The sequence below is a fragment of the Armigeres subalbatus genome, chromosome 2, assembly GCF_024139115.2.
Source record: "Armigeres subalbatus isolate Guangzhou_Male chromosome 2, GZ_Asu_2, whole genome shotgun sequence".
In the NCBI taxonomy this organism is placed as follows: Eukaryota; Metazoa; Arthropoda; class Insecta; order Diptera; family Culicidae; genus Armigeres; species Armigeres subalbatus.
This window is the reverse complement of record NC_085140.1, coordinates 4,070,697-4,096,759: the sequence shown is the minus strand read 5'-3', so window position 1 is coordinate 4,096,759 and position 26,063 is coordinate 4,070,697. Positions and strand designations below refer to the sequence as shown.

The window sequence follows — 26,063 nt, the reverse complement described above, 5'->3', positions numbered from 1 at the left end:
CGGAGTGTCCTGAATGTGTAGGTGAGGTAGAATCGGCAGAGCATGTGATGTTCGCATGCCCGCGATTCGAGGTAGAACGCAATACCATGCTGCTTATTAGTGGTATGGATACAACCCCGGACAACCTCGTCGAGAGGATGTGCCGGGAAGAAGCTATATGGAATGCGGTGAACACAGCATCTCAACAGATCATGTCGAAACTGCAGCGGTGGTGGCGTCTTGAACAAAACCAACGAGTGCAGTAAGGGCACCTGTGATGCAGTGAACACTTTGCTCACCCCGACAACCAACATGTCGCGGGTGGGCTGCGGGGACCTCAGTATGTAGATATAGAGGTCATTGCGGTTCACGCGCGGTGGTTGTTGTCGGGGTGCTCGTCTCCAACGTGAGATTATGATACGGATCGTTAGGTTACTATCATAGCTTGCGATCGACGGGTGGTGAGGTAGCCACCCTTGAAGTCGATGTTGTGTGTATTGACGTCAAGTGCGTTAGCATAGGCGTGAGCGTTCTCAATAGTCCCCCCCTGATGTATTGCTTAATTGCGGGCCGGGGGTACGGACTGGCGAAAGGGTTTTGGTTTTAGTGGGTCGGGTAAGAGTTACATGACATACCCATCCCCACACTACCTGAGTACCTCCTCAGGTGTCTGGTTGCAGATTTCCGTTTACCCTTGCTCAAGAAAAAAAAAAAAAAAAAAAGCTACAGCGACGGGCGGACGCGATTCCACAAATTGTTTATATGTCACACGACTTTTAAATTATTCAAAACATTGCCCGCATAGTTCACTTGTTTCTGATTCAGTACCAGCAACATCGTTTCCGGCCAAACTTCACAATTCGTACTCGCGACTCACGTGCAGAAGCGACAAACTGTGCCCCATTTTTATTGCGATAGTGACAGCAGTCGTGCAACAATCCCATTTTATTGTGTCACCTGTTTCTCTGCGCTGACCAGAACGGAATAACATTTCAATCCAAGCAACTGGCGCCCCGATTTTGGAAGCGACACAGAGCGGAGCCAAAACGAAGCGATGGGAACCGAGTTGGCTTCAGCCATGTGGAACCCGAGAATGATAAATCATCTCAAATTAATTTAAATCGAAACCAGCAAAAGGACCTCGTATTTATCGTTAAAAATTAATGGTAGATTAAATTTAAATAATGAAATATCCGGGAAATGCTGGGCCTCCAGCGTGGGGCGAAACCAGCTCGGTTTGCATTATTTCGGTTTTTTTTTGTCGGTGTACAACTCACCCCGCACTTTGGTACATCACTCAGATCCGCATTGCTCTTTGTTGTATGAAATCGCGGGCCGTGGCTTTTGTATGGCGCTTCGCGGTGGGGCCGTTTAAGCGAGCAGGGCACTTTTCATAAATTAAATGTCTGACAAACGAAACATGGCGGTTTGGTCCGTCGAATGTGTTTCGATATTTTTTTTTGACTTTCTCTTGAAGCCCACTAAATGCAACTTGTAAAAAGTAGCATATCTACATAATGAAATTGAGACTGGAACCGGTCGAGAGATAAACGAAAAGATTGATTGGATTCGTCCCAGGAATGCGTATTGGGGAATTGAATTTCAGCCTGCAACGCGGTAAACCACTTTACTGATTGTATGATTGTATGGAAACCAGAAAAGAAGAACATTTAATTGGATTTTAAGTGTACTAAGATTATATCATATTTAATCTTCAACTGGAAGTAACATGTAGCTGACAAATTACGTGAATACAAATATAAAAACATCAAATTACTTAAATCTCACACAAAAACTAATATAATCTAGATTTTCTTTGAAATTTAAATTTTTGTATTGATTAAGTCCTAATTTTCGGGCGATTTATGTTATTTAGGAATTAATACCTTTAACACTTGAAAATCCAACTATTTGCCGTCTATTCAGCCGTCACGAAATTTATATTTAAAGTTTCACAAGCTCACTTACAGCTCTAAAACATCACACAGGGCATTGGAATCAACGAAAAGAATTTCAAATCATGCCTGCCTACTTTGTTACACTCTGAAAAGGATAAAAAACGAGCGAGCTCGTTCCCACATCCCACAGGCGATAACAGAAAAAAAAACTAAGGTCCCATCCACCGCGTCGTAAAGGCCAACTTTACGGCCCATCGTCCGTATGTGCGACCTAAACGAATCGCGAAGGATAAGCATATCGTAGGCTCTTATGGTCCTTGACTAGGGGGTTTTATGTAGGATATTTCCAATATCAACGAAAAGAGCCGCTTGGGAGCTTCTGCCATTTTACTCACTCATACGTGCTCTGCCCGTGTACGCATTTGCGCTCATAGTTTGGGGTGGAAATCTCATCTCGCATGCCACCGGTTTTTTTTTGTTGTTGTGCGGGGTGGGTCGATTGGGTGCAATAAAAAAGAGAAATCTCTGGGCTCGGTATTCGATCGTTAGTCTTCAGCCGGAGGGAAACGAGCTGCTCTACTTTGTCATAACGTTTCAGGCTGGATCCCAACATGATTTTGGCGGCTTTCAGACATGTTTGGACCGTTTTCTGTGATTTCGAAGTTTTGATTACTTTCGTACATGCGAACTGTGCCTGCAGCCAAGAATTAGGCAATGATTTGACGATTTTGTTAGGGGAGCACGTGCTGGGAAGTTGTTATTCAAGCTAAGTGCAACTTTTGAGTGGATAACATTGTCTATTTTATCGTCATTTGGAAAATGTCAAATTCATTTCAGCAGTTTCAGGAAGTTCAGAACAATTGACGGTGTATATTAAAAAAATCCGTGGACATTACAAGAATTTTTCAAAGAATTTCCATGAAAACTGAATTTTTGACAATTTTTGAAGGAAACGAAATATCCAGTAAAAAATTAAAAGGGTCGTATTAAGAAAAAAATCCTGAAGAATTTATAAAACATTCCAGACATTCCGGAAGATACAAAAGGATGAACTGAGAATAAATCCGAAGAATTCTGAAGCAATTCATTTTCCTGGAGAACAAATTGATTTTTTTCACGAAACAAATGCAATATAAAAAGTTGCCACGGGAATTCACGCCACCATCACTCTATAGTCGAGTGTACATGGAAAACGTCTCATGGAGTAAGAAAATGTTAACCAACCATGTATTGCAGTAGTTATTGCAAGGTCCACCCGTTATCTAAATGAAAACTTCTTCAGTGCTTCATTATCGACACCCAAAAGGGGCAAAGTTACATTGCTCTATCCTCTTCAAGTTATCAGCAAGCCACTTACCAGAAGAAGTCCCACAAAACGGCAGGAAGCACACAGACAAGGGAAGAGTGCCGCATCATCGATTGATTGGTTTTAACCTCGTTTCAGGCAGTCATTAGCGTTATAATTAGATTTATTATCGTCAGCTCTTGCCCCATCTCGCCGATTCCTCGCAAAGGGCTTATCGGGATGAAACAATCTCCTTCCTGAACCCATTAGGCGAACGAGCGGGTCAACGGACTGTCGTGGGGACAGATGGGAGAACGATGGATGTCGCGACGGGCGGGGAGTAATTGAGTTATGGGTTTTTCTCTTTGTTTCGTTGTAACGTGATCCGTGATACATTTTAGAGTTGAAGGTGTGTGTCGGGAAAATTTATTCATCTTGGGAAATATTTGCAAAATTTCGCTTTATCTAGATCGAGCATCGTAAGTACCTACAATCATGCCTGCATTCACTATCGGGAGTAGGTCCAATAAAACCAAATAAACCAGATTTAACGATAAACGATGGTGAGCCATTTATTTTGCTGGGAAAATTTATGGCCTAAACGTGATTGTCATGTGACCACTGATGTCGGCCCGCATCGGCCACCATCAAAACGGATAGTGACAAAAAACGACAACAGGCAGATCTGGATGGGGCGTGAGATTTGCCGTTCAAGCTCGTTTGCTTTTCTTTGTGCTGTTTTGTGGGCGTCAAGATGAGAATCTACATCTTTTTCATTTGGTCCCGGTTTTTCTACTGGTAGGTAAACATAATTTCTTCTCAATTTCGCTAGTAAGAACATTCTTTTCTTGGTCAAATTGTTTTACATTTGAATAGATTCAACTACAACTTTTAGTTAATGCCTACTCAATTGTAAGTAATATTTTTCTCTCAAAACTAAGGGAAATGTATCCACCTTGTAGAACTACAAATCTATTTGGTGAAACCACACGACTGTCATCTGCCTTCCGGAATCGATGCGGAATACGACCGAAACACAGCGACGGTGGATATTATGTCTGTGGTCGCAGGTACAATCCGTCTACTAAGGGAGGATGTTTCACCTGGAGCCAGGTAAAGTTCATCGCACTGGATCATGGCAGGAATCCATTCGTTTAATTGGATTAGCTCCGACATACCGGCGGATACTGTCTGCCCGAGCTGCGAAGATGGACGAAGTAGCAGAGCAAAATCAATTAAAGCCGATTTCGTTTGCAATTAAAAATAATTGGCGCAGATTTGGTGTGTCATATCTGGGAATCATGGAAGCGCCTGGAAGTCACCAGTCGGACTGAATAGTTTTTTTCTTTGTCCTTTAAAAGAATTCGAGCACATGATACGGTTTAAAGCAACTCGCATCCCACACGGAGATAAATTCAATCACCCGGTACAATAAAATGGTACACCTTTGAAGTGAAGTGAGTTAATTGAAGTTGAGTATAGAAGGGCGTAATTAAAGATCAAATTCTATTTATCGTCTTCTTCCTTCTGGCAACATTTCAACCTAATCATTAAATATCGTTGTTGTTTCGTTTCTGTTGCTAGATATAACAATCATTCTGCGATAAACAACATGATTGTTGTAAATTTCAAGGAATATTTAGGAGAATTTCCCCAGGAAGTTTAGTAGAATTCTGCTTCGAAACTCAAACATATTCCATAAAAATTAAGAAGATTTTTTTCAGAAAGAAAGAAGTTCAGAAGCATTTACCATGGATGTATATTATCCTGCCTTTCACAACCAGCACAATGTATGAAGGAATGCGGAACAAAAGATCAAACAAACAAAACGTCGAATGAACAAATTTTAAAAATCTTTACTGCAATCTAGGCTCTAAAGGTATGGAATCCTTCATTTGAGAGACATGAAGGCTTTTTTTTCACTAAAGCTCGGTTGCTTCGTAGCCAAAAGGATTAGAAGCACCATTATTTGCTCATTGAAAGCCTTCTTTCAAGCAGCTCGAAGGCCTCCTTTCAAAAGGCTCGGAAGCCTCCTTCCAAGAGGCTCGGAAGCCTCCTTTCAAGAGGCTCGGAAGCCTCCTTCCAAGAGGCTCGGAAGCCTCCTTCCAAGAGGCTCGGAAGCCTCCTTCCAAGAGGCTCGGAAGCCTCCTTCCAAGAGACTCGGAAGCCTCCTTCCAAGAGGCTCGGAAGCCTCCTTCCAAGAGGCTCGGAAGCCTCCTTCCAAGAGGCTCGGAAGCCTCCTTCCAAGAGGCTCGGAAGCCTCCTTCCAAGAGGCTCGGAAGCCTCCTTCCAAGAGGCTCGGAAGCCTCCTTCCAAGAGGCTCGGAAGCCTCCTCGCAAGAGGCTCCGAAGCCTCCTTCCAAGAGGCTCGGAAGCCTCCTTCCAAGAGGCCTCAGAAGCCTCCTTCCAAGAGGCTCGGAAGCCTCCTTCCAAGAGGCTCAAGCCTCCTCCAAGAGGCTCGGAAGCCTCCTTCCAAGAGGCTCAGAAGCCTCCTTCCAAGAGGCCTGGAAGCCTCCTTCCAAGAGGCCTGGAAGCCTCCTTCCAAGAGGCTCGGAAGCCTCCTCCAAGAGGCTCAGAAGCCTCCTTCCAAGAGGGCTCGGAAGCCTCCTTCCAAGAGGCTCAGAAGCCTCCTTCCAAGAGGCTCAGGAAGCCTCCTCCAAGAGGCTCGGAAGCCTCCTTCCAAGAGGCTTGGAAGCCTCCTTCCAAGAGGCTCGGAAGCCTCCTTCCAAGAGGTTCGGAAGCCTCCTTCCAAGAGGCTTGGAAGCCTCCTTCCAAGAGGCTCAGAGCCTCCTTCCAAGAGGCTCAGAAGCCTCCTTCAAGAGGCTCAGAAGCCTCCTTCCAAGAGGCTCGGAAGCCTCCTTCCAAGAGGCTCAGGCCTCCTTCCAAGAGGCTCGGAAGCCTCCTTTCAAGAGGCTCAGAAGCCTCCTTCAAGAGGCTCAGAGCCTCCTTTCAAGAGGCTCGGAAGCCTCCTTCAAGAGGCTCAGAAGCCTCCTTCAAGAGGCTCAGAAGCCTCCTTTCAAGAGGCTCGAAGCCTCCTTCAAGAGGCCCGGAAGCCTCCTTTCAAGAGGCTCAGGAAGCCTCCCTTTCAAGAGGCTCAAGCCTCCTTTCAAGAGGCTCAGAAGCCTCCTTTCAAGAGGCTCAGAAGCCTCCTTTCAAGAGGCTCAGAAGCCTCCTTTCAAGAGGCTCAGAGCCTCCTTCAAGAGGCTCAGAAGCCTCCTTTCAAGAGGCCCGGAAGCCTCCTTTCAAGAGGCTCAGGAAGCCTCCTTTCAAGAGGCTCGAAGCCTCCTTTCAAGAGGCTCAGAAGCCTCCTTCAAGAGGCTCGGAAGCCTCCTTTCAAGAGGCTCAGAAGCCTCCTTTCAAGAGGCCTGGAAGCCTCCTTTCAAGAGGCTCAGGAAGCCTCCTTTCAAGAGGCTCGGAAGCCTCCTTTCAAGAGGCTCGGAAGCCTCCTTTCAAGAGGCTCAGAAGCCTCCTTTCAAGAGGCTCGGAAGCCTCCTTTCAAGAGGCTCAGGAAGCCTCCTTTCAAGAGGCTCGGAAGCCTCCTTTCAAGAGGCTCAAGCCTCCTTTCAAGAGGCTCAGAAGCCTCCTTCAAGAGGCTCGGAAGCCTCCTTTCAAGAGCTCCAGCCTCCTTCAAGAGCTCCAGCCTCCTTTCAAGAGGCCTGGAAGCCTCCTTTCAAGAGGCTCAGAAGCCTCCTTTCAAGACTCGGCAGCCTCCTTTCAAGAGGCTCAGCAGCCTCCTTTCAAGAGGCTCGGCAGCCTCCTTTCAAGAGGCTCGGCAGCCTCCTTTCAAGAGGCCTGGCAGCCTCCTTTCAAGAGGCTCGGCAGCCTCCTTTCAAGAGGCCTCGGCAGCCTCCTTTCAAGAGGCCTCGGCAGCCTCCTTTCAAGAGGCCTCGGCAGCCTCCTTTCAAGAGGCTCAGAAGCCTCCTTCAAGAGGCTCGGAAGCCTCCTTTCAAGAGGCTCGGAAGCCTCCTTTCAAGAGGCCTGGAAGCCTCCTTTCAAGAGGCTCAGAAGCCTCCTTTCAAGAGGCTCAGAAGCCTCCTTTCAAGAGGCTCAAGCCTCCTTCAAGAGGCTCGGAAGCCTCCTTTCAAGAGGCTCGGAAGCCTCCTTTCAAGAGGCTCAAGCCTCCTTTCAAGAGGCTCAGAAGCCTCCTTCAAGAGGCTCGAAGCCTCCTTTCAAGAGGCTCAAGCCTCCTTTCAAGAGGCTCGGCAGCCTCCTTTCAAGAGGCTCGGCAGCCTCCTTTCAAGAGGCTCGGCAGCCTCCTTTCAAGAGGCTCGGCAGCCTCCTTTCAAGAGCCTCGGCAGCCTCCTTTCAAGAGGCTCGGCAGCCTCCTTTCAAGAGGCTCGGCACCCTGCTTTCAAGAGGCTCGGCAGCCTCCTTTCAAGAGGCTCGGCAGCCTCCTTTCAAGAGGCTCGGCAGCCTCCTTTCAAGAGGCTCGGCAGCCTCCTTTCAAGAGGCTCAGCAGCCTCCTTTCAAGAGGCTCGGAAGCCTCCTTTCAAGAGGCTCGGAAGCCTCCTTTCAAGAGGCTCGGAAGCCTCCTTTCAAGAGGCTCGGAAGCCTCCTTTCAAGGGGCCTGGAAGCCTCCTTTCAAGAGGCTCGGAAGCCTCCTTTCAAGAGGCTCGGAAGCCTCCTTTCAAGAGGCTCGGAAGCCTCCTTTCAAGAGGCTCGGAAGCCTCCTTTCAAGAGGCTCGGAAGCCTCCTTTCAAGAGGCTCAGAGCCTCCTTTCAAGAGGCTCAGAAGCCTCCTTTCAAGAGGCTCAGGCCTCCTTTCAAGAGGCCTGGAAGCCTCCTTTCAAGAGGCTCAGAAGCCTCCTTTCAAGAGGCTCCAGCCTCCTTTCAAGAGGCTCAGAAGCCTCCTTTCAAGAGGCCTGGAAGCCTCCTTTCAAGAGGCCTCAGGAAGCCTCCTTTCAAGAGGCTCAGAGCCTCCTTTCAAGAGGCCTGGAAGCCTCCTTTCAAGAGGCTCAGGCCTCCTTTCAAGAGGCTCAGGAAGCCTCCTTTCAAGAGGCTCGGAAGCCTCCTTTCAAGAGGCCTGGAAGCCTCCTTTCAAGAGGCTCAGAAGCCTCCTTCAAGAGGCTCAGGCCTCCTTTCAAGAGGCTCAGGCCTCCTTTCAAGAGGCTCAGGAAGCCTCCTTTCAAGAGCTCAGAAGCCTCCTTTCAAGAGGCTCAGAGCCTCCTTTCAAGAGGCTCAGAGCCTCCTTTCAAGAGGCTCGGAAGCCTCCTTTCAAGAGGCTCAGGCTCCTTTCAAGAGGATCAGGAAGCCTCCTTTCAAGAGGCCTGGAAGCCTCCTTTCAAGAGGCTCGGAAGCCTCCTTTCAAGAGGCCTCAGAGCCTCCTTTCAAGAGGCTCAGAAGCCTCCTTTCAAGAGGCTCGGAAGCCTCCTTTCAAGAGGCTCAGAGCCTCCTTTCAAGAGGCCTCAGGCCTCCTTCAAGAGGCTCGGAAGCCTCCTTTCAAGAGGCCCGGAAGCCTCCTTTCAAGAGGCTCAGGCCTCCTTTCAAGAGGCTCAGAGCCTCCTTTCAAGAGGCTCAGGAGCCTCCTATCAAGAGGCCTCGGAGCCTCCTAACAAGAGGCCTCGGAGCCTCCTATCAAGAGGCCTCGGAGCCTCCTATCAAGAGGCTCTGGAGCCTCCTTTCAAGAGGCTCTGGAAGCCTCCTTCAAGAGGCTGGAAGCCTCCTTTCAAGAGGCCTCAGAAGCCTCCTTTCAAGAGGCTCGGAAGCCTCCTTTCAAGAGGCTCAGCCTCCTTTCAAGAGGCCCGGAAGCCTCCTTTCTCAAGAGGCTCGAAGCCTCCTTTCAAGAGGCTCAGAAGCCTCCTTTCAAGAGGCTCAAGCCTCCTTTCAAGAGGCCTGGAAGCCTCCTTTCAAGAGGCCTCAGAGCCTCCTTTCAAGAGGCTCGGAAGCCTCCTTTCAAGAGGCTCAGAAGCCTCCTTTCAAGAGGCTCGGAAGCCTCCTTTCAAGAGGCTCGGAAGCCTCCTTTCAAGAGGCTCGGAAGCCTCCTTTCAAGAGGCTCGGAAGCCTTCTTTCAAGAGGCTCGGAAGCCTTCTTTCAAGAGGCTCGGGAGCCTCCTTTCCAGAGGCTCGGGAGCCTTCTTTTCAAGAGGCTCTGGAGCCTCCTTTCAAGAGGCTCGGCAGCCTCCTTTCAAGAGGCTCGGCAGCCTCCTTGCAAGAGACTCGGCAGCTTCCTTTCAAGAGACTCGACAGCTTCCATTCAAGAGACTCGGCAGCTTCCATTCAAGAGGCTCGGCAGCCTCCTTTCAAGAGGCTCGGCAGCTTCCTTTCAAGAGGCTCGGCAGCCTCCTTTCAAGAGGTTCGGCAGCCTCCTTTCAAGAGGCTCGGCAGCCTCCTTTCAAGAGGCTCGGCAGCCTCCTTTCAAGAGGCTCGGCAGCCTCCTTTCAAGAGGCTCGGCAGCCTCCTTTCAAGAGGCTCGGCAGCCTCCTTTCAAGAGGCTCGGCAGCCTCCTTTCAAGAGGTTCGGCAGCCTCCTTTCAAGAGGCTCGGAAGCCTCCTTTCAAGAGGCTCGGAAGCTTCCCAAAAGGCTCGGAAGTCTTCTTTCAAGAGGCTCGGAAGCCCCCTTTCAAGAGGCTCGGCAGCCTCCTTTCAAGAGGCTCGGCACCCTCCTTTCAAGACGCTCGGCAGACTCCTTCAAGAGGCCTCCAGCCTCCTTTCAAGAGGCTCGCCAGCTTCCTTCAAGAGGCCTCAGCAGCCTCCTTTCAAGAGGCTCAGGAGCCTCCTTTCAAGAGGCTCAAGCCTCCTTTCAAGAGGCTCGGAAGCCTCCTTTCAAGAGGCTCGGAAGCCTCCTTTCAAGAGGCTCGGAAGCCTCCTTTCAAGAGGCTCGGGAGCCTCCTTTCAAGAGGCTCGGAAGCCTCCTTTCAAGAGGCTCGGAAGCCTCCTTTCAAGAGGCTCGGAAGCCTCCTTTCAAGAGGCTCGGAAAACTCCTTTCAAGAGGCTCGGAAGCCTCCTTTCAAGAGGCTCTGCTGCCTCCTTTCAAGAGGCCCTGAAGCCTCCTTTCAAGAGGCTCAGCCTCCTTTCAAGAGGCTCGGAAGCCTCCTTTCAAGAGGCTCAGGCCTCCTTTCAAGAGGCTCAGAAGCCTCCTTTCAAGAGGCTCGGAAGCCTCCTTCAAGAGGCTCCAGCCTCCTTTCAAGAGGCTCGGAAGCCTCCTTTCAAGAGGCTCGGAAGCCTCCTTTCAAGAGGCTCAGAAAACTCCTTTCAACAGGCACGGAAGCCACTTTTCAAGAAGCTCGGAAGCCTCTTTTCAAGAGGCCTCAGGCCTCCTTTCAAGAGGCTCGGAGCCTCCTTTCAAGAGGCTCGGAGCCTCCTTTCAAGAGGCTCGGAGCCTCCTTTCAAGAGGCTCGGAGCCTCCTTTCAAGAGGCTCGGAGCCTCCTTTCAAGAGGCTCGGAGCCTCCTTTCAAGAGGCTCAGAGCCTCCTTTCAAGAGGCCCAGAGCCTCCTTCCAAGAGGCTCAGCCCTTCAAGAGGCCCGGGAGCCTCCTTCAAGGCTCAGGGAGCCTCCTTTCAAGAGGCTCAGGCCTCCTTCAAGAGGCCCAGGAAGCCTCCTTTCAAGAGGCTCAGGAGCCTCCTTTCAAGAGGCTCAGGGCCTCCTTTCAAGAGGCTCGGAAGCCTCCTTTCAAGAGGCTCAGGAAGCCTCCTTTCAAGAGGCTCAGGAAGCCTCCTTCAAGAGGCTCAGAGCCTCCTTTCAAGAGAGCTCAGGAAGCCTCCTTTCAAGAGGCCTGAAGCCTCCTTCAAGAGGCTCGGAAGCCTCCTTTCAAGAGGCCTCGGAAGCCTCCTTTCAAGAGGCCTGGAAGCCTCCTTTCAAGAGGCTCAGGAAGCCTCCTTTCAAGAGGCTCAAGGCCTCCTTCAAGAGGCTCAGAAGCCTCCTTTCAAGAGGCCTGGAAGCCTCCTTTCAAGAGGCTCAGAAGCCTCCTTTCAAGAGGCCTGGAAGCCCTTCAAGAGGCCTGGCAGCCTCCTTTCAAGAGGCTGGCAGCCTCCTTTCAAGAGGCTCCGGCAGCCTCCTTCAAGAGACTCGGCAGCTTCCTTTCAAGAGGCCTGGCAGCCTCCTTCAAGAGGCTCGGCAGCTTCCTTTCAAGAGGCTCGGGAGCCTCCTTTCAAGAGGCTGGCAGCCTCCTTTCAAGAGGCCTGGCAGCCTCCTTTTAAGAGGGTCGGAAGCCTCCTTTTAAGAGGCTCGGAAGCCTCCTTTCAAGAGGCCTGGCAGCCTCCTTTCAAGAGGCCTGGCAGCCTCCTTTCAAGAGGCCTGGCAGCCTCCTTTCAAGAGGCCTGGCAGCCTCCTTTCAAGAGGCCTGGCAGCCTCCTTTCAAGAGGCTCGGAAGCCTCCTTTCAAGAGGCTCGGCAGCCTCCTTTCAAGAGGCCTGGAAGCAGCCTCCTTTCAAGAGGCCTGGAAGCAGCCTCCTTTCAAGAGGCCTAGAAGCAGCCTCCTTTCAAGAGGCCTGGAAGCAGCCTCCTTTCAAGAGGCCTGGGAGCAGCCTCCTTTCAAGAGGCCTGGCAGCTTCCTTTCAAGAGGCCTGGGAGCCTCCTTTCAAGAGGCTCGGCAGCCTCCTTTCAAGAGGCTCGGTAGCCTCCTTTCAAGAGGCTCGGCAGCTTCCTTTCAAGAGGCTCGGCAGCCTCCTTTCAAGAGGCTCGGGAGCGTCCTTTCAAGAGGCTCGGAAGCCTCCTTTCAAGAGGCTACGCAGCCTCCTTTCAAGAAACTCGGCAGCCTCCTTTCAAGAGGCTCGGAAGCCTCCTTTCAAGAGGCTCGGAAGCCTCCTTTCAAGAGGCTCGGGAAGCCTCCTTTCAAGAGGCTTTGGAGTCTGGAAGCCTCCTTTCAAGAGGCTCGGAAGCCTCCTTGCAAGAGGCCTGGAAGCCTCCTTTCAAGAGGCCTGGAAGCCTCCCTTCAAGAGGCCTGGGAGCCACCCTTCAAGAGGCCTGGACGCGTCCTCACAAGAGGCCTGGAAGCCTCCTTTCAAGAGGCCTGGAAGCCTCCTTTCAAGAGGCTCGGAAGCCTCCTTTCAAGAGGCTCGGAAGCCTCCTTTCAAGAGGCTCGGAAGCCTCCTTTCAAGAGGCTCGGAAGCCTCCTTTCAAGATGCTCTTAAGTCTGCTTTCAAGAGGCTCGGAAGTCTGCTTTCAAGAGGCTCGGAAGCCTCCTTCCTAGAGGCTCGGAAGTTTGCTTTCAAGAGTCTCGGAAGTCTGCTTTCAAAAGGTTTGGAAGTCTGCTTTTAAAAGGTTTGGAAGTCTGCTTTCAAGAGGCTCGGAAGCCTCCTTTCAAGAGGCTTGGAAGGCTATTTATTTCGGACTCTTTCACTATGACTCGTTTATTCAAATGGACTGGTACAACTGACTATCACGACTAATTATCAACTTTCTTAGTTGAGGACTTTGATACCCATCGAAATGTATGTTATCTAATTGTTTCTCTTACAATGCGCTTATTTACATTGGGCATGGGCTTTGTGGCTGTGCGGTTAGCAACGTCAATCGACCAGAAGCATGTGCTGTGAACTGTGGGCTTGATTCCCGCCCCGATTAAAGAGAAAACTTTTCGCCCACTGGGAGTTGTGTGAATGTCCTGTCCGTTGTCTCATGGTAGGTGTTAAGTATTCAGTCTGTGCGACCTCTGGTCGAAGACGGTGATTCTGTCTTTTGTCCTTTTATCATGGATCTTCAGTGTCTTAAATATCGTTTATCCGTATTGGCGGGAAATTACTTTAAGTATTTCTGAGTAATTGTGGTTGCATACTAGTCGAGTAATTGAAGTAAAATCTTATCGTTATCTACTGATTAAGACTTGTGCATTTTCTGTGCGATGCCTAAACACCTAACCTCGTTCGTCTTTTGTAATTACTTTAAAAAAATCGTAAAATATTCTCTTAACCCACGCGCATATAACAAGTGTACTGATTGGGTACTCAAAAGATAATCGAAGACTAAGCTCAAAAATTTTACCGAGATTCGTTGAAACCATTGCCAAGATCTCGGCTATTGTACGCTTTAAAACTTCGAAGCCGTCTACTGTTTAGAAAGTTGCAGCTTCTCAAGCAGCTCAATGACGGGATACCTATCGAAGGCACATATACGGTGTACAATAACACGATGTGCATCGTGTATTATCAGGTTGTGATAAACTACGAACATAGCGACCTTCAAGCGGAGGTTGAGAAATGAGGATTACGAGATACATATCCATCAAATCTCGAGAAAGAAAGTGGCGTCAGAGTCAACACTCCCCTTTTGATTCTTACCGTCGGAGGGACTTCAAAACTGGAATATATCTGTTGGGAGGAGGTCCAAATACCTTAATTTTGATAGCTCAACAGTGGATTGCAATAAATCTTCCACCCCAACATTGACGATGATGCTTGGAAACCAGACCAACGGGATAGTTTGTTGCATGCACTCGGTCTTCTTCAATCCTAGGTCCCTTCAGCCTTCCAGATGCTTCTGGTATTCTATCCAGTAATTAGAATAACACTCGCGTCGATTAAATAAATTAACTACACTTTTATTTTTAACTATAAAACGAAACAGTCACATGCACAAACTTTATTGGTCTTATCACTAGTGGAGTCTAAATCTAATAAAACAAACGACCGTGAGACTTCTGCCCGTGCGTTCTTCGTGGTGAACTGGATGATGTGAACTACTGCTGCTGCTCGTAAGCTGCTACCGGTCAGCCTGTCCACCGTTGATGCGATGATATTTCCATAGGGTTAAAGAGCGGGTGATATTCTCGCCGCTCTTATCAAGCATGCTGGTCATCCTTATCACTCCCTCACGTCGGGTGGCAATGATGATGGTCATGACGGTGGTAATGATGATCGTGCTCAGAGAAGCTACTACTCGGCAATCGTTAGGCTTCTGCCTAGGTACTGTTGGACAGCCGATACATTGCTGTGCGGCGATCTACGTGGAATAAGGAGCGGTGCACATCGTCGGTGGCGTGGGAATTTGTTGGCTTCAAATCACATTAACGTTTACGATGACAGGGCTGTAGTAAGTAGGGTTCGTTGTACTCTTAAACAATATCCGTTTCGGTTTCTTGATGTGCCCTACCCTCCCATACTACTTATCTCCGATGCAACGTTTCAACTTTTGAGCCTCCTCCCGAGACGAGCAAGCCTAGGGATGAATGAAGACATTTAAAAAAACTTTTGAGCCTTTAATCATACCAATGCGCGTTGCGCGGAGGACCAATCGATAACTGAAAAAATGCAACAGTGAACAACACTGCATTGGTTACAAGTTATTAGCAATAGTAATCCAATGATATTCTTATGAAATTTCACAACACTGCTCCTGCTTCTCTACAAAGTTGTCGACCGTCATCTAAGCAAGAAACTCAAAGCTGACGAAAGAATTGGCATCCAGCACTCAATCTTTGTTTTGAGCAAGACAAATACTACTGCCAATAATGATGACGATATAGAAAATATGTTTTCAACACAAAGCTGTTTGATCGAATTAGCATTGAATCCAGATGAAGAGGTTGAGCTACAAAAGTATGTTTAAGGATCAAACATTAAATATTTCACCTTATCGTTTGATCACTAGACCCAATAATTGGCATGGGCCAATTTTTTGCCTCCCACTATAATATGTACTGTCTGATGTTATCAGAATATTTCATGGAACTGGTATTGTTTGACATGAGCCCATTTCCACGGAAAGGACTACATCTACCATATAAAGTAGTACAGAAGAAATTGTGTACCCGTGCATGGAACGAACCCCAGAAAGCACCACAGTCAACGTCTGAAAATGTCATGTGCTCGAAACTCTGCTCATCACGGTTGTTACCCGTGGTTCCATCAGACGCGTCGTCGCGACGGCACCACAAACCTGAATCAGTGTTAACCCTTTGAAGCGTCAAAGTTTTTACGACCTCGATCCGAAGTAAAGGAGACGAGCACGCTTTGACAGCAATTAAAGTTATGTTATCTTCACCACCACCGATGCGATGTGGAGGGCGATCCCCAGGTGCACATCACGGTATTGTTCACTTGATTGCCGGCCCGGGCAGGTATGCAGAGGTCCATACGGCTCATGTGTCTGCCGCATCGCATCGCATCGCACACACATCAGAAACGTTGACACCCCATTCAATCTATGCCCGCCGGGGGATGGCCGTTCGCTCCCAATGAAGTGTTTCCCTCTGAATTTGGGATGCTCCGGTTGGCTTTGAAAAGGGGTCGATTATGAGCTTGGATATTACCGTCCCATCTCGTTTCTGCGAGGCCCGCATTAGGCAGGGTTGAATCCGATTTCGTGCGACGGTGAAAACGCTATAAATGATAGTAGTAGAGAAGTGTCCGTATTGCGGTGGTTGGTCGATGGTTAGTAGCAGTAAATATACTCGGAACAACATCACGTCTGGCAAATATTTATTCAAACTAATCATAATTATGCCATCGTCATGGTTGCAGGACTGCGTGGGTGGCTGTGTGCGAGTCACCCCTTCTCCGGTTACTTTGTTTCTGTGGACTGTCGAAATGCGGCCGTCGTTCAACAGCCGGGGCCTGCTTTGCTCGCTTGCATGGAAATATCGGATGTTCATTCCAGCTGATTGCTTCGATCCCTGACCTCTTCCGCCTGCTCCGTACGACGACGATGGGGCCAGTATATTATGTCGGTAGGCAAATTAGTTGCAAGGATGTAAATCGCTGCTGGGTGAACCTTTGACATGAAGCAGAGGCAGCACCGGAGGCTGTTTGCTCGTTTCTTGTGTAAACTTAAACGACGACGACGATAACAACAGGGCCCCGAAGCTTCCCGTGGTGGCTGCAGTCGTCGTCGTCGTCGTCGTCAGCAAACAACAACATAAGCGGAAATGGTTTGACTATCGTCGTCGGTCGTGTTCGCCCGTGGAGCGCGGTTTTTCGGCTTTAGCAGCAAAAGCTGTTGTTACATGATGTAGCCCGCAGCTTGAACAATGCAGGTCGAAGTTGCTTGAAAGAGTCGAGGAGCCACTTGTTTTGCGGTGGGCGTGGGTTCATTGAGAGTATTTGTATGGGACCGGAGGTATGGGCGAAGGAACGTTGTGGAAGATTTAGTTATTTGGGGGGTAGGAAGTAGATGGGACGCTGTTTACGAATATGTTCAGATGCATTTATGAAGTTGTTGGAAAACTTTATAAACTGCTCTGGCGAGGTCGAAAATGTATTTTTTCAAAGGTTGAACATCATGTGGATGTGCTATACACTAAATGAACACCCTACCAGTGGATGGCAGATTTTTATATTGTTCTGCATGAAAACCATAAAGATCTGTATAACTATTTTGAATACAAAATATTGGAAGACTTTAATCTTAAATATAATCGTTGCGGCGTATACAATTTTGTATTATTTTAATAAGTTTTGCGCTCATCTAAAATGTTTGCCGTACATTAATAACCATCTGATTTTTCTTTGAATTATCTAGAATTTTTTGGGAAATGATGCAAAGACTTTGGTGGTAAATTGAAGCACGACCGGCAAAAAATCGTCTGAAAACAAGGACGTTTGACGTACATTCATGGTTTTTCCACTGATGAAGGCAATAAAAACTTGCCGAAACGTTGGGAAAGATCTTAAACGGTTGTTCTACTGACTGAAAAGCCAAAACCTCGCAAATCACAATAACATTATACTTCTTGTAGGCGTTTAGTCAACGTGAAGGAGGAAACATTTTCAAACGGGCGTCCTACTACGCAGAATTGTTAGCAATCCGATAAACAATAACACAATACTGCTTGCGGGTGTCCCATCGATACAGAGGAAAATATCGTAGTGTCACCAGCCATCGTTGTGACCAATTGGATTCACAATCTTTCTTCTCTCGGGCGTCCCACCAACGTAGCGAAAAACTTGAATACATGAGTCCAACTACCCAAAAATGTAATCTATTGGATCCAAAATAACACCATTTTTTTACGAGCGTCTCACCAACTTAAATGAAGAAACTCCTAAATGCGGGAGTCTCATCGTGCAGAATTTTAATCAATCCGAGAGAAAGCAGAGAAAGAACTCTTGAAAGCGATAATCCCACCACGCAGTATTGTGATTCATTCAATTCCCAATCCTCTAGCGTGTGTCTCACCAACACAAAGAAATGAATTCTTTTAAATGGGGCTCCTCCATGCAGAATTGTGATACATTCTGGAGAATTATGTTGCATTCAATCCACAATAACACTATTTTTCTTGCGGTTGACCCACCAATACAAAACAATGAGTAGCGCACATCAAACTCTTTAAAAGAAAAATGGAGCATTTTTTCTCGACTCATAACTAGTTACTATAAATATTGCCTTTCTCGTACAACAAAGTTGTACCGAAAGGCTATATGATCACCCCAAAAACGAAATTTTAATAAGAGGCTCGTAGACCCATACTATTATATACCAATCGACTCAGCTCGGCGAACTGAGATGATGTCTGTATGTGTGTCTGTGTGTATGTGTGTATGTGTACAAGTTTTGTAGACACATTTTGCGGAACTTAGCATCAAGCTAAACATTTATTTTTATTTTTTAGTTTTTTTTGCACGAGAAATACACCAACACCCCTAAGTGGATTATTCAGAGTTTTAACTACAATGAACTCTCCTTTACTCGATATTGAAGGGACCATCAAGTTAGGGAGGTATCGAGATAGGGAACACGTTTATATTTGGCCGAATATAGTTTAGCCGAACAGTTAAAACTTGTTTCCTTATTAAGTAAAGTGAGAAGTGAGAGGTTGGAAGTGAATGGTGAACAGCGAAAGCTGAGAAAAGAGAAATGAGATGTACGAAATTAGAACAGAGTAGTGAGAAGTTAGTACTGAGAACGGAAGTGAGTATTGAGTAGTAAGGTGTGTGAAGAAACATATGAGTAGTGGAAAGTGAGAAGAAAGTGGTAAGAAGTGAGATGTGATGGTTACGAAGTTAGAAGAAGGAGTGGGATAAAGATGATGAAAAGAGTGATAATTATGAAGTGAGAAGCAAGATGTTGAGTAGTGATTAGTGAGTGAAGAGATAATACACAGAAAGGAGAAGGAAGGCAAAATAACTAAGAAGAAAAAAGAAAGACGAAGCACTACTCCCTTCTCACAACTTACTTGTCACTCTTCATTTCTCACTGTTCACTTCTTACTTCTCTTTTCGCACTTCTCTTTTCGCACTTCCCTTTTTCTACTACTCACTTCTCACTTTCAATTTCTCACTTCTCACTTCGCACATCTCATTTTTCACTTATCACTCTCATTTTCACTTTTCACTTATAACTTATTATAACTCACTTCTGACTTTCCATTTCTCACCTATCACTACTATCTTCTAACTTTTTACTTCTCACTTTTCCTTTAATACTTTTCGCTTCTCACTACTCACTTTGAAGTTCTCACTTTTAACTTCACACTTCGAATTTCTTTAAATTTTCAATTCTCACTGTTCATTTTTCACTTCTCACTTTGCATTTCTCAATTCTAATTTTCAATTCAACTTCTTATATCTCACTTCTGATTTCTCATTTCTCACTTATCACATATCACTTTTAACTACTACTTACTACTTTTCACTTCTCACTTCTCCCTTCATACTTTTCCCTACTTCTCACTACTCACTTCGATTTGATTTTTTACCATTGGCGTAACTACAGGGGGGCTAGGGGGGGCTATAGCCCCACCTAGGATCTGGCTAGCCCCCCCTAGAAAATTTTTTACTTTGTATAAGTATTGCACATATCTAGTCCACTGATTATATACGGCGGTAAATGCAGAGAAAGGATTGTCTTCATTATCCAATCCCTCTCATCAAAAGACTACAGCAAGTTGAATCTATTCGCTCAAGTTTTTGAACTTCGAGCAATTGTTATAAGGCTTGCTCACGACAAAATCTGGACCCCTCAAAACACGTTATAACTTATGAAATACCAAAGGAAATACCTCATCATCAAGTAAATAAAAAAATATATTATATATTTTCAAGTTTTTCCAGGTTTTGTGAGTAATTGTTATCTAAATCGAGCGTATGATCTTAACCTTCCTAACTAATACCAATCCTAAAAGCTGCAGCGCATTTTAATTATCACTGTAGGCTTCTTAAGAAAGGTTCGGTAAAACTTTTAGATTTCAAGTAGAGGTAACTAAAAGTTTAATAAGAAAGAACTTTGTATTCTTTCGGAAAGATTTTAAAAACTCCCCATACTATTTAATTCTCTATTGTCGCTGCAGCAATGAAACCAGTGAAAATGTCTCAGTAGGCGTGGAACAGACCTACTGAGAGAAAAGATGTGTTGAATGTTCCTATGTGTAAACAAATGCTTCTATAAGTTAATTTGTTACAATTTTTTTTAACTAAATTGAAAACTAACGACCAAGTATTAGGATGTAAAACTGATTTTTTTAAATCATCCTAGAAGTTTCTAACAGAAAAGAGCGGTTAGTTTGTTGTGGTCAGATCGCCGTTTGAAAGCTCGTAGGAATTGTCAGGCCACTAAATTGAAAGCTGGCGCAAAAAGTTTAACCAACTAATTTATCCAATATTCAATTTATAATGTATTCTAGGATCGAATCAAATCAAAAAATCCTTGAAAAATCAGGATCGTGCTTCACATTCTATTTAAGGCGAGCGAACCTACCAAGGATTTTGGGAATCCTACGAGATTTCTAGATTTTTGTAACAGGGCTGAGCGTTGATGAACATCATTTGAAATATTTAAGTCTTCCATTGATATCTGGTAGACCAACAATATACATCAGTTGAATCGAGCGAAAATGGTAAACTTTCTGTGTTATGAGTGTTAAAAAGGAAAAGTTTAAAAAAAAGTTAGCCCCCCCTAGACTTTTTCATTAGTTACGCCAATGTTTTTTACCTTGATATTAAGTTCCTCACTTCACTCACTACTACAAATACAATACAACCCTATCGATCAATGATAAGTACAGTGAACTCTCCCTTACTCGATATTGAAGGGACCATCGAGTTAGGGAGTTCTTAAAATATCAAATACTTGTCATAGTATGCAGAAATATGGTTCAAGGTCATTGGACCGTATGCCATTTCGCCGAAAGAGCCGTTTTTGGCAAAAAGGGTCATTTGGCCGAATGCCGTTTAGCCAAATAATTAAAATTGTTTCCTTTATTAAATAAAAAGGGCAGTGAGATATTCGAAGTGAACGTTGAAAAGTGAGGAATGAGAAGGACGTGAGTACAGATTAGTGATAAGTGAGTTCCTTGAAATGCAAGTGAGTACTTAGTAGTGCGATGTATGCAGTAACAAATGAGAAGTGAGAATTAGAAAGTGAGAAATGAGAAGTGAGATGTGAGTGGTGAGAAGCGATATGTGATAGATGTGAAGTGAGAAATTGGAAGTGAGTAGAGAGGAAAACAGAAGCAAGAAGTGAGAAGTGAAGAATGATACTTGGGATGTGAGAAGCGAGGTGTTGAGAAGTGGTGCTATAAGACATTAAAAAAAATCATATAAGACAGAAAGAAGAAGTCAGAAAGAAAAGGGTTAGAAGTTAGAAGAAAGAAGAAAGAAAGACGGAGAAAAAAGAAAAACGTAAAAAGGGGGTAGAAAGAAGGAGAAAGAGAGAAGAAGGGAGAAAGAAGAAAGAGAGCGGGAAAAGAGAGCGAAAAGAGGAATGAAGGAAATTTGAATGAATACAGTCAAACCTCCATGAGTCGATATTGAAGGGACCATCGACTCAAGGAAATATCGAGATGTGGAACAGAAACTCCTTGGAAAGCTCTTTGAAGGGGCCATCACAGTAGCCCTGGAAATATTTTTTAATATGGAATAATTTGTTTCTATGAGTCGATATCGAGTCATAGAACATCGACTCATGGAGGTTTGACTGTACGGATTATTTTTACAATTTTCAATTATCACATCTCACTTCTCAACAGTCACATCCCACTTCTCATATCTCACTCTTCGGTCCTTAGTTCTCACTTCTCGTTTCTCACTACTCATTTCTCATTTCCCACTTCTCATTTCTCACCCCTCACTCCTCACTTTTCACCTATCACTTCTTAATGCTCAATACTCACTTCTCATTTCTCGTTTCTCAATTCTCACTTCTTACTTACTCACTTACTCATCATACTTCCTATTTCTTACTTCTCACTTTCTTCTCCTCATTGCTCGCTTCGAATTTCTCAGTTTTCATTTCTCACTTATCACTTCTCAAGTTCTCACATCTCACCTCTCACTCCGCACTTCTCCCTTTTCAATTCTCACCTCTCACTTCCTACTTTTCACTTTTGGATGGCTCTAACTTCTCACTTTTCAATTCTCACTTCTTACTTCTCATTTCACGCTATGAAATTATCCTATCTGACTTTTCCTTTTGACTTCTCATTGCTCACTGCTCACTTCTCACCTCTCACTTAGTACTTCTCATTTCTTTATTCTCAATTCCTACCTCTCACTTCTTACTATTCACTTCTCACTTCATACTTCTCACTTTCTACTTCTCACTTTCCTCTTCACACTTTTCACTTCAAATTTCTCACTTCAACTTCTCACTTCTCATTACTCACAATTTAAGTTAATTCTCAACTATTTGGCTAAATGGCATTCGGTCAAACGGAATTCGGACAAATGACCCGACACCGTGTATATCGTGCATGTGAACCGCTTCTGACAATATGCGTTGGAAAATTACTTCGACGACGAGAGAACATCGAGTAAGGGAAGTATCGACTTATGGAGGTAACGCAGTATGCTAGATTCAAGGGCTTTTGAATTTCATCGAGTAAGGGAAAATATCGAGTTACAGAACATCGAGTTAGGGATTGTTCACTGTATTCAAAGACATCCCTTGAAATGAACATAAAATGGTTTGCTTTTTGTCTCTTTTTGATAACTAAAAAACAAATCACATCTTCTCAGGTACATGAATTTCGATCTCAGCTGAGCAGAGCTTCATACGAATTCTCTCTCAAGACTCGTTAATTTTGACCCAGAATCGAAGCATCCCTTGAAAGTCATTGAATCGAGAATCATCCGCCTTCTCCGTCAGCAGCAAACGGTAAGCTCTCGGTACGCTAGCACCAACTTCCCTCCCCCAGCGCACACCGTTTTAAAGCGATGGAGACGCAGGGTCGGCCACACGGATGGTGCGGCGCTTCAAGTGCAACGAAGGGAATAGCGTATTCACACTTCAATTACAACGCAATCAGCTGTAATTAATTCCGTATCATCTTCCTACTCGGTCAAGTTGTTCAACGCACACAGATCAGTGCCTGCTATGTTTAGCGGAACGCTTTGATCGGGGGCTTCGCAGCCTCAGTAGGCGATGTGGATGGATAGCGGGCAGAAAACGGCAAAGGTTGCTCCGATGGAGCGTGTGCACGTCGAAGTTCTGGGGGAGTGCAGATGATTGGAACTTCTGGGAAGAAGGGTGCTGATGAAACCCTTCCGATCCGTCGTTCTGTTTGCTGCCATACATACTGGAAGCCAATCGAGACGAATCAGAGACGGGGAAGCATCCACCGTACAACAAACATTAATTAAGTCAATAAAATTGAAATTTATGCTTCAGTGATCTTGTCGCATTAAATGTTTTGAATGGAAATAAACACGTTTCCAGCTGGTTTGCGGTAGTCGCTTCCGCCCTTTTCCAATGGAAGAAATGGGATGTGGGTGGAACTGGAGCTGGATGAATGACAGACAGTGCGGGATAGGTTGGCAAGGTTGTGACACGGGGAACGAAGCGAGGGGATGCTGCTATCAGAGTCCGGTTGATGAGCTTTTCTTTCTTTCTTCCCGACACCAGGTGGGGCGATTGCAGTACAGGGAATGAGCATTGTCACTCGGGGTTTTTCGTGTTTTAATTTTTGCTTCCCTCTTCGTTCCACATGGTCGTTGGGTGACGGGTTATGGACAAATATTATATGGAATGGTGCATAAGTGCTTTCAGGTAGCGACCGACTCATTAATTTTTGTCCGATGACATTCTGCCTTTTGTCAGGTGGCAGTTGCTATTTTAAATTATGACCTGTTTGGGTAGATTCTCGTTGTGTTTGCTCGTTTGCGGGACATGGCAGACAGTATGAAAATAATCTATTATGAAATTCCATTGAAGAAGGAGTAAAACATGTACTCATGTCCAATGGATCGTTATTGAAAACCACATACGAAATCAAATACATCAGTTAATGTTTAAGGTGTAATCTATTATCAGGTATATTTTGTTTTTAGTCATAAATGGGGGAAGCATAATTAAAATGTAAAGGCATACTCACATCAATTAAGATTTACAGCGCATTAGTTTATAGACATTTATTTTGATTGTAAATCGAAACTAGAAATGTTTTCGATAAAAGTCTAATAATTTATTGACAGTCATCCAATTTCATTCCGCGCATACTGCTTTTAATATTGCAAAACAGCTTCTACGGCAAAACTTTGTATCGGTGTTTTCAAATCAAAGAAACCGATGCGAAATCGAAGGAGTAGGCTGGAATGGCGCCAAAATGTTCCCATTATTTCCGTATTGATTCCAGTTTTCGGATCGAATTTCACAGCCTACTTCCGCTAACAACGAACTCCGGGAGAGAAATTCCACAATATCATCATCAATCCCTGCGCTTCCGAGTATTTGCTGTGGCGGAGAATTCGGAGGAGGAGACATTTTATACGCGCAACACGAGACCGAGGAAGCCGGATGTCTGTCGTCGTCGGTTGGTGCCGTCCAATTCATCAAGTTCGAAAATTGTTTCCATTCTTTTCGTTTCATCTTCTTGGCTTTCGGAATGACGCTGCGGTGGCGTTTTGTAACAAGTTTCGGGTCGGTTTTTGGCCACCGATCTGAACGAGGTTTTGCGGGAAATAAGAAACCAGAATAAACAGTCGATGGAGTGGAAATTTGAACAGAAGAACGAGAAAGTTTTGGCTACCATCATCTTGATGGATAATCAATGCGCCCCCGCAAAAAAGGAGAATTGAGGTCAAATATAATAACAAAGGAAATTGTAAAAATTTGTTCAGCTTCATCTGACATGAAATATTTCATTCGATCGAAATACATACAACAGAATTAAATTCCTTTAAATTCCGTAACTGTAAAATTCTAGTTACAATGTGCCTTCAATATTGAATAATAAATAATCATACTCCAAATGTTAAAACATAACGAACTTCATATTATTCTAGTGTTGAAAAGTATATATCATCATGTTATCAGTCGGCTCTCGAAAATAATACCCCAAAAGAAAAAGAAGAGTGAAACAATCAACTCAACGCCACCGGCTTCGTTCAATATGTATGAGACATATGGTCAAACTTTTTTTTCCATTGAAACTCCCACTTTCACTGGAGTAAAGTTACGCTCAATCGATACTACTCAGCAGCAGCTGGTCTACGAGGACACGAAAAGCCCCATACTGAAGACCACGACGACGACGAGAATAATTGATTTCAATGAAGCCAACTGTCTTCGGACGGAAATCTATTACCGATCGATAGCAACGATTGTAAGCCATCAATTAAGCTCCTGTAAAACTATGTCAATCCAATTGCCGATGAAGGCTCCGCTTGACAACGGGGATTGTGAGAGGCGACCGGTATCAATCAATTATTGCTCTGGAAAAGTTAATCAATTACCACTTTTTGTGGGTAATTTAGAGTTGTTGAAAGTGATAATCGACATAATAATAAATTATTTAATTATGCATAATCTAGTTTACATCCACTGAGATGTTACCAATGTGTCGGATGCAGTTGACATCCACTCAGTGTCTAAACTAGTTAATAAAAATTGTACCGCTCTAGCCGAGGTAGTTTGATGCTCATCCAGCAAATGAAATAAAAAATCCCCAACCATTTACCTGTTGGATATTGTTTTGGTTGTAATAATAGCATCAATTATTATCTTTTTATGTTATTTTTGGGAAAGCGATACCTCTACACGGGTAAACATCTGAAGAAATTTATTACCTCCAACGACAGGTAACTCAACGTGTTGTTTCCGTGGGACTACAAAACAGGAGCCGATGCGCAGAATCATCATCAGTTCATCAATCACCTCGTTCAGTTTAAATCGTACTTTTCGAATTAGGACTGAAGATGTTGTTCAGCATAATTTTATCAGCTAGTTTAGCACTGATGGTTTCCGGGGCTAGCCTTCATCATGGGCACGGTAAGTTACACTTTTGCAAACGAATGTAAGGATTTATATTGAACAAATGATTTATTTCATTCCAGCGAAGAAAGATCATGTCAAGCACAAACGACATGCCGGCGGATATCAGGCACCGGTAGCTTATCCAGTTGTCGAATACGAATACCTTCCAGAGCCAGTCTACTATCCGCAATATGAACCAGTGTATTATCCGCACTACGAACCGCTGCCGTACTACGAGCCTTACCAACCACCGTACGTGGCCCCGAAGAAGCCGTGTAGGAAGCCGACCCCAACTACCACAACGACGACGACTACCACTACCACCACCACAACCAAGAAGCCTCCGAAAAAGTTCCCTACACTGAACAAAAAGTTAATGCTCCTACCAACGAAAAAGGCCGGTTTACCACCGCTACTGCAGAATGTGCTGGATATGAAGTATGGGACCACGACCACGACAACGCCACGTCCTTACTATTACTAGGATTTTGCGATCACTACTGAAACACTTAACTTAAAAACTATGAAAGCAATAAAATAAAATAATTTTAAATTTCACACTGAAAAAAATGTTATTTATTGTTATGATTTCTGATACATTTTCGTCGAAGCATATGAGTAACATATTGCCACATTTGATCCGAAACATATGCTTTCCATTAGCCAATGAAAAATAATTAAATTGTAAAATTTGTTTTTTTCAAATAGGTTTCTGCCAAAAGGCGTAAAGTTTTTCCTAATGTAAGTTGCGCGTTGTTATTGGATGAAACCGTAATCCGGGTGTGAAAACTGACCTGTGAAATGACACAAATCTCAATTCGCCAGAAATTCCACTGTTATATTC

General features: G+C 45.1%; 1 protein-coding gene and 1 long non-coding RNA gene across 2 annotated transcripts in view; one reads left to right on the top strand and one right to left on the bottom strand.

The window, feature by feature from the left end:
• The window catches only part of LOC134213950 (uncharacterized), a 555,234-nt gene that overhangs the window by 489,509 nt on the left and 39,662 nt on the right, over positions 1 to 26,063 (bottom strand). The gene's annotated exons all lie outside the window — the stretch shown is intronic.
• LOC134213947 (microtubule-associated protein RP/EB family member 1-like) lies at positions 25,076 to 25,791 on the top strand. Its single transcript, XM_062693400.1, has 2 exons — positions 25,076 to 25,234; positions 25,300 to 25,791. Exons 1-2 carry the CDS (start codon positions 25,162 to 25,164, stop codon positions 25,701 to 25,703), a joined length of 477 nt encoding a protein of 158 aa, XP_062549384.1. The 5' UTR covers positions 25,076 to 25,161; the 3' UTR covers positions 25,704 to 25,791.

What these genes read in the sequence shown, in the direction of transcription:
- LOC134213947 (XM_062693400.1), top strand. Translation starts at nt 25,162, where the DNA reads ATGTTGTTCAGCATAATTTTATCAGCTAGTTTAGCACTGATGGTTTCC. An exon ending in TAGCCTTCATCATGGGCACG is followed by an intron (nt 25,235 to 25,299) that starts GTAAGTTACACT and finishes ATTTCATTCCAG; the next exon opens with CGAAGAAAGATCATGTCAAG.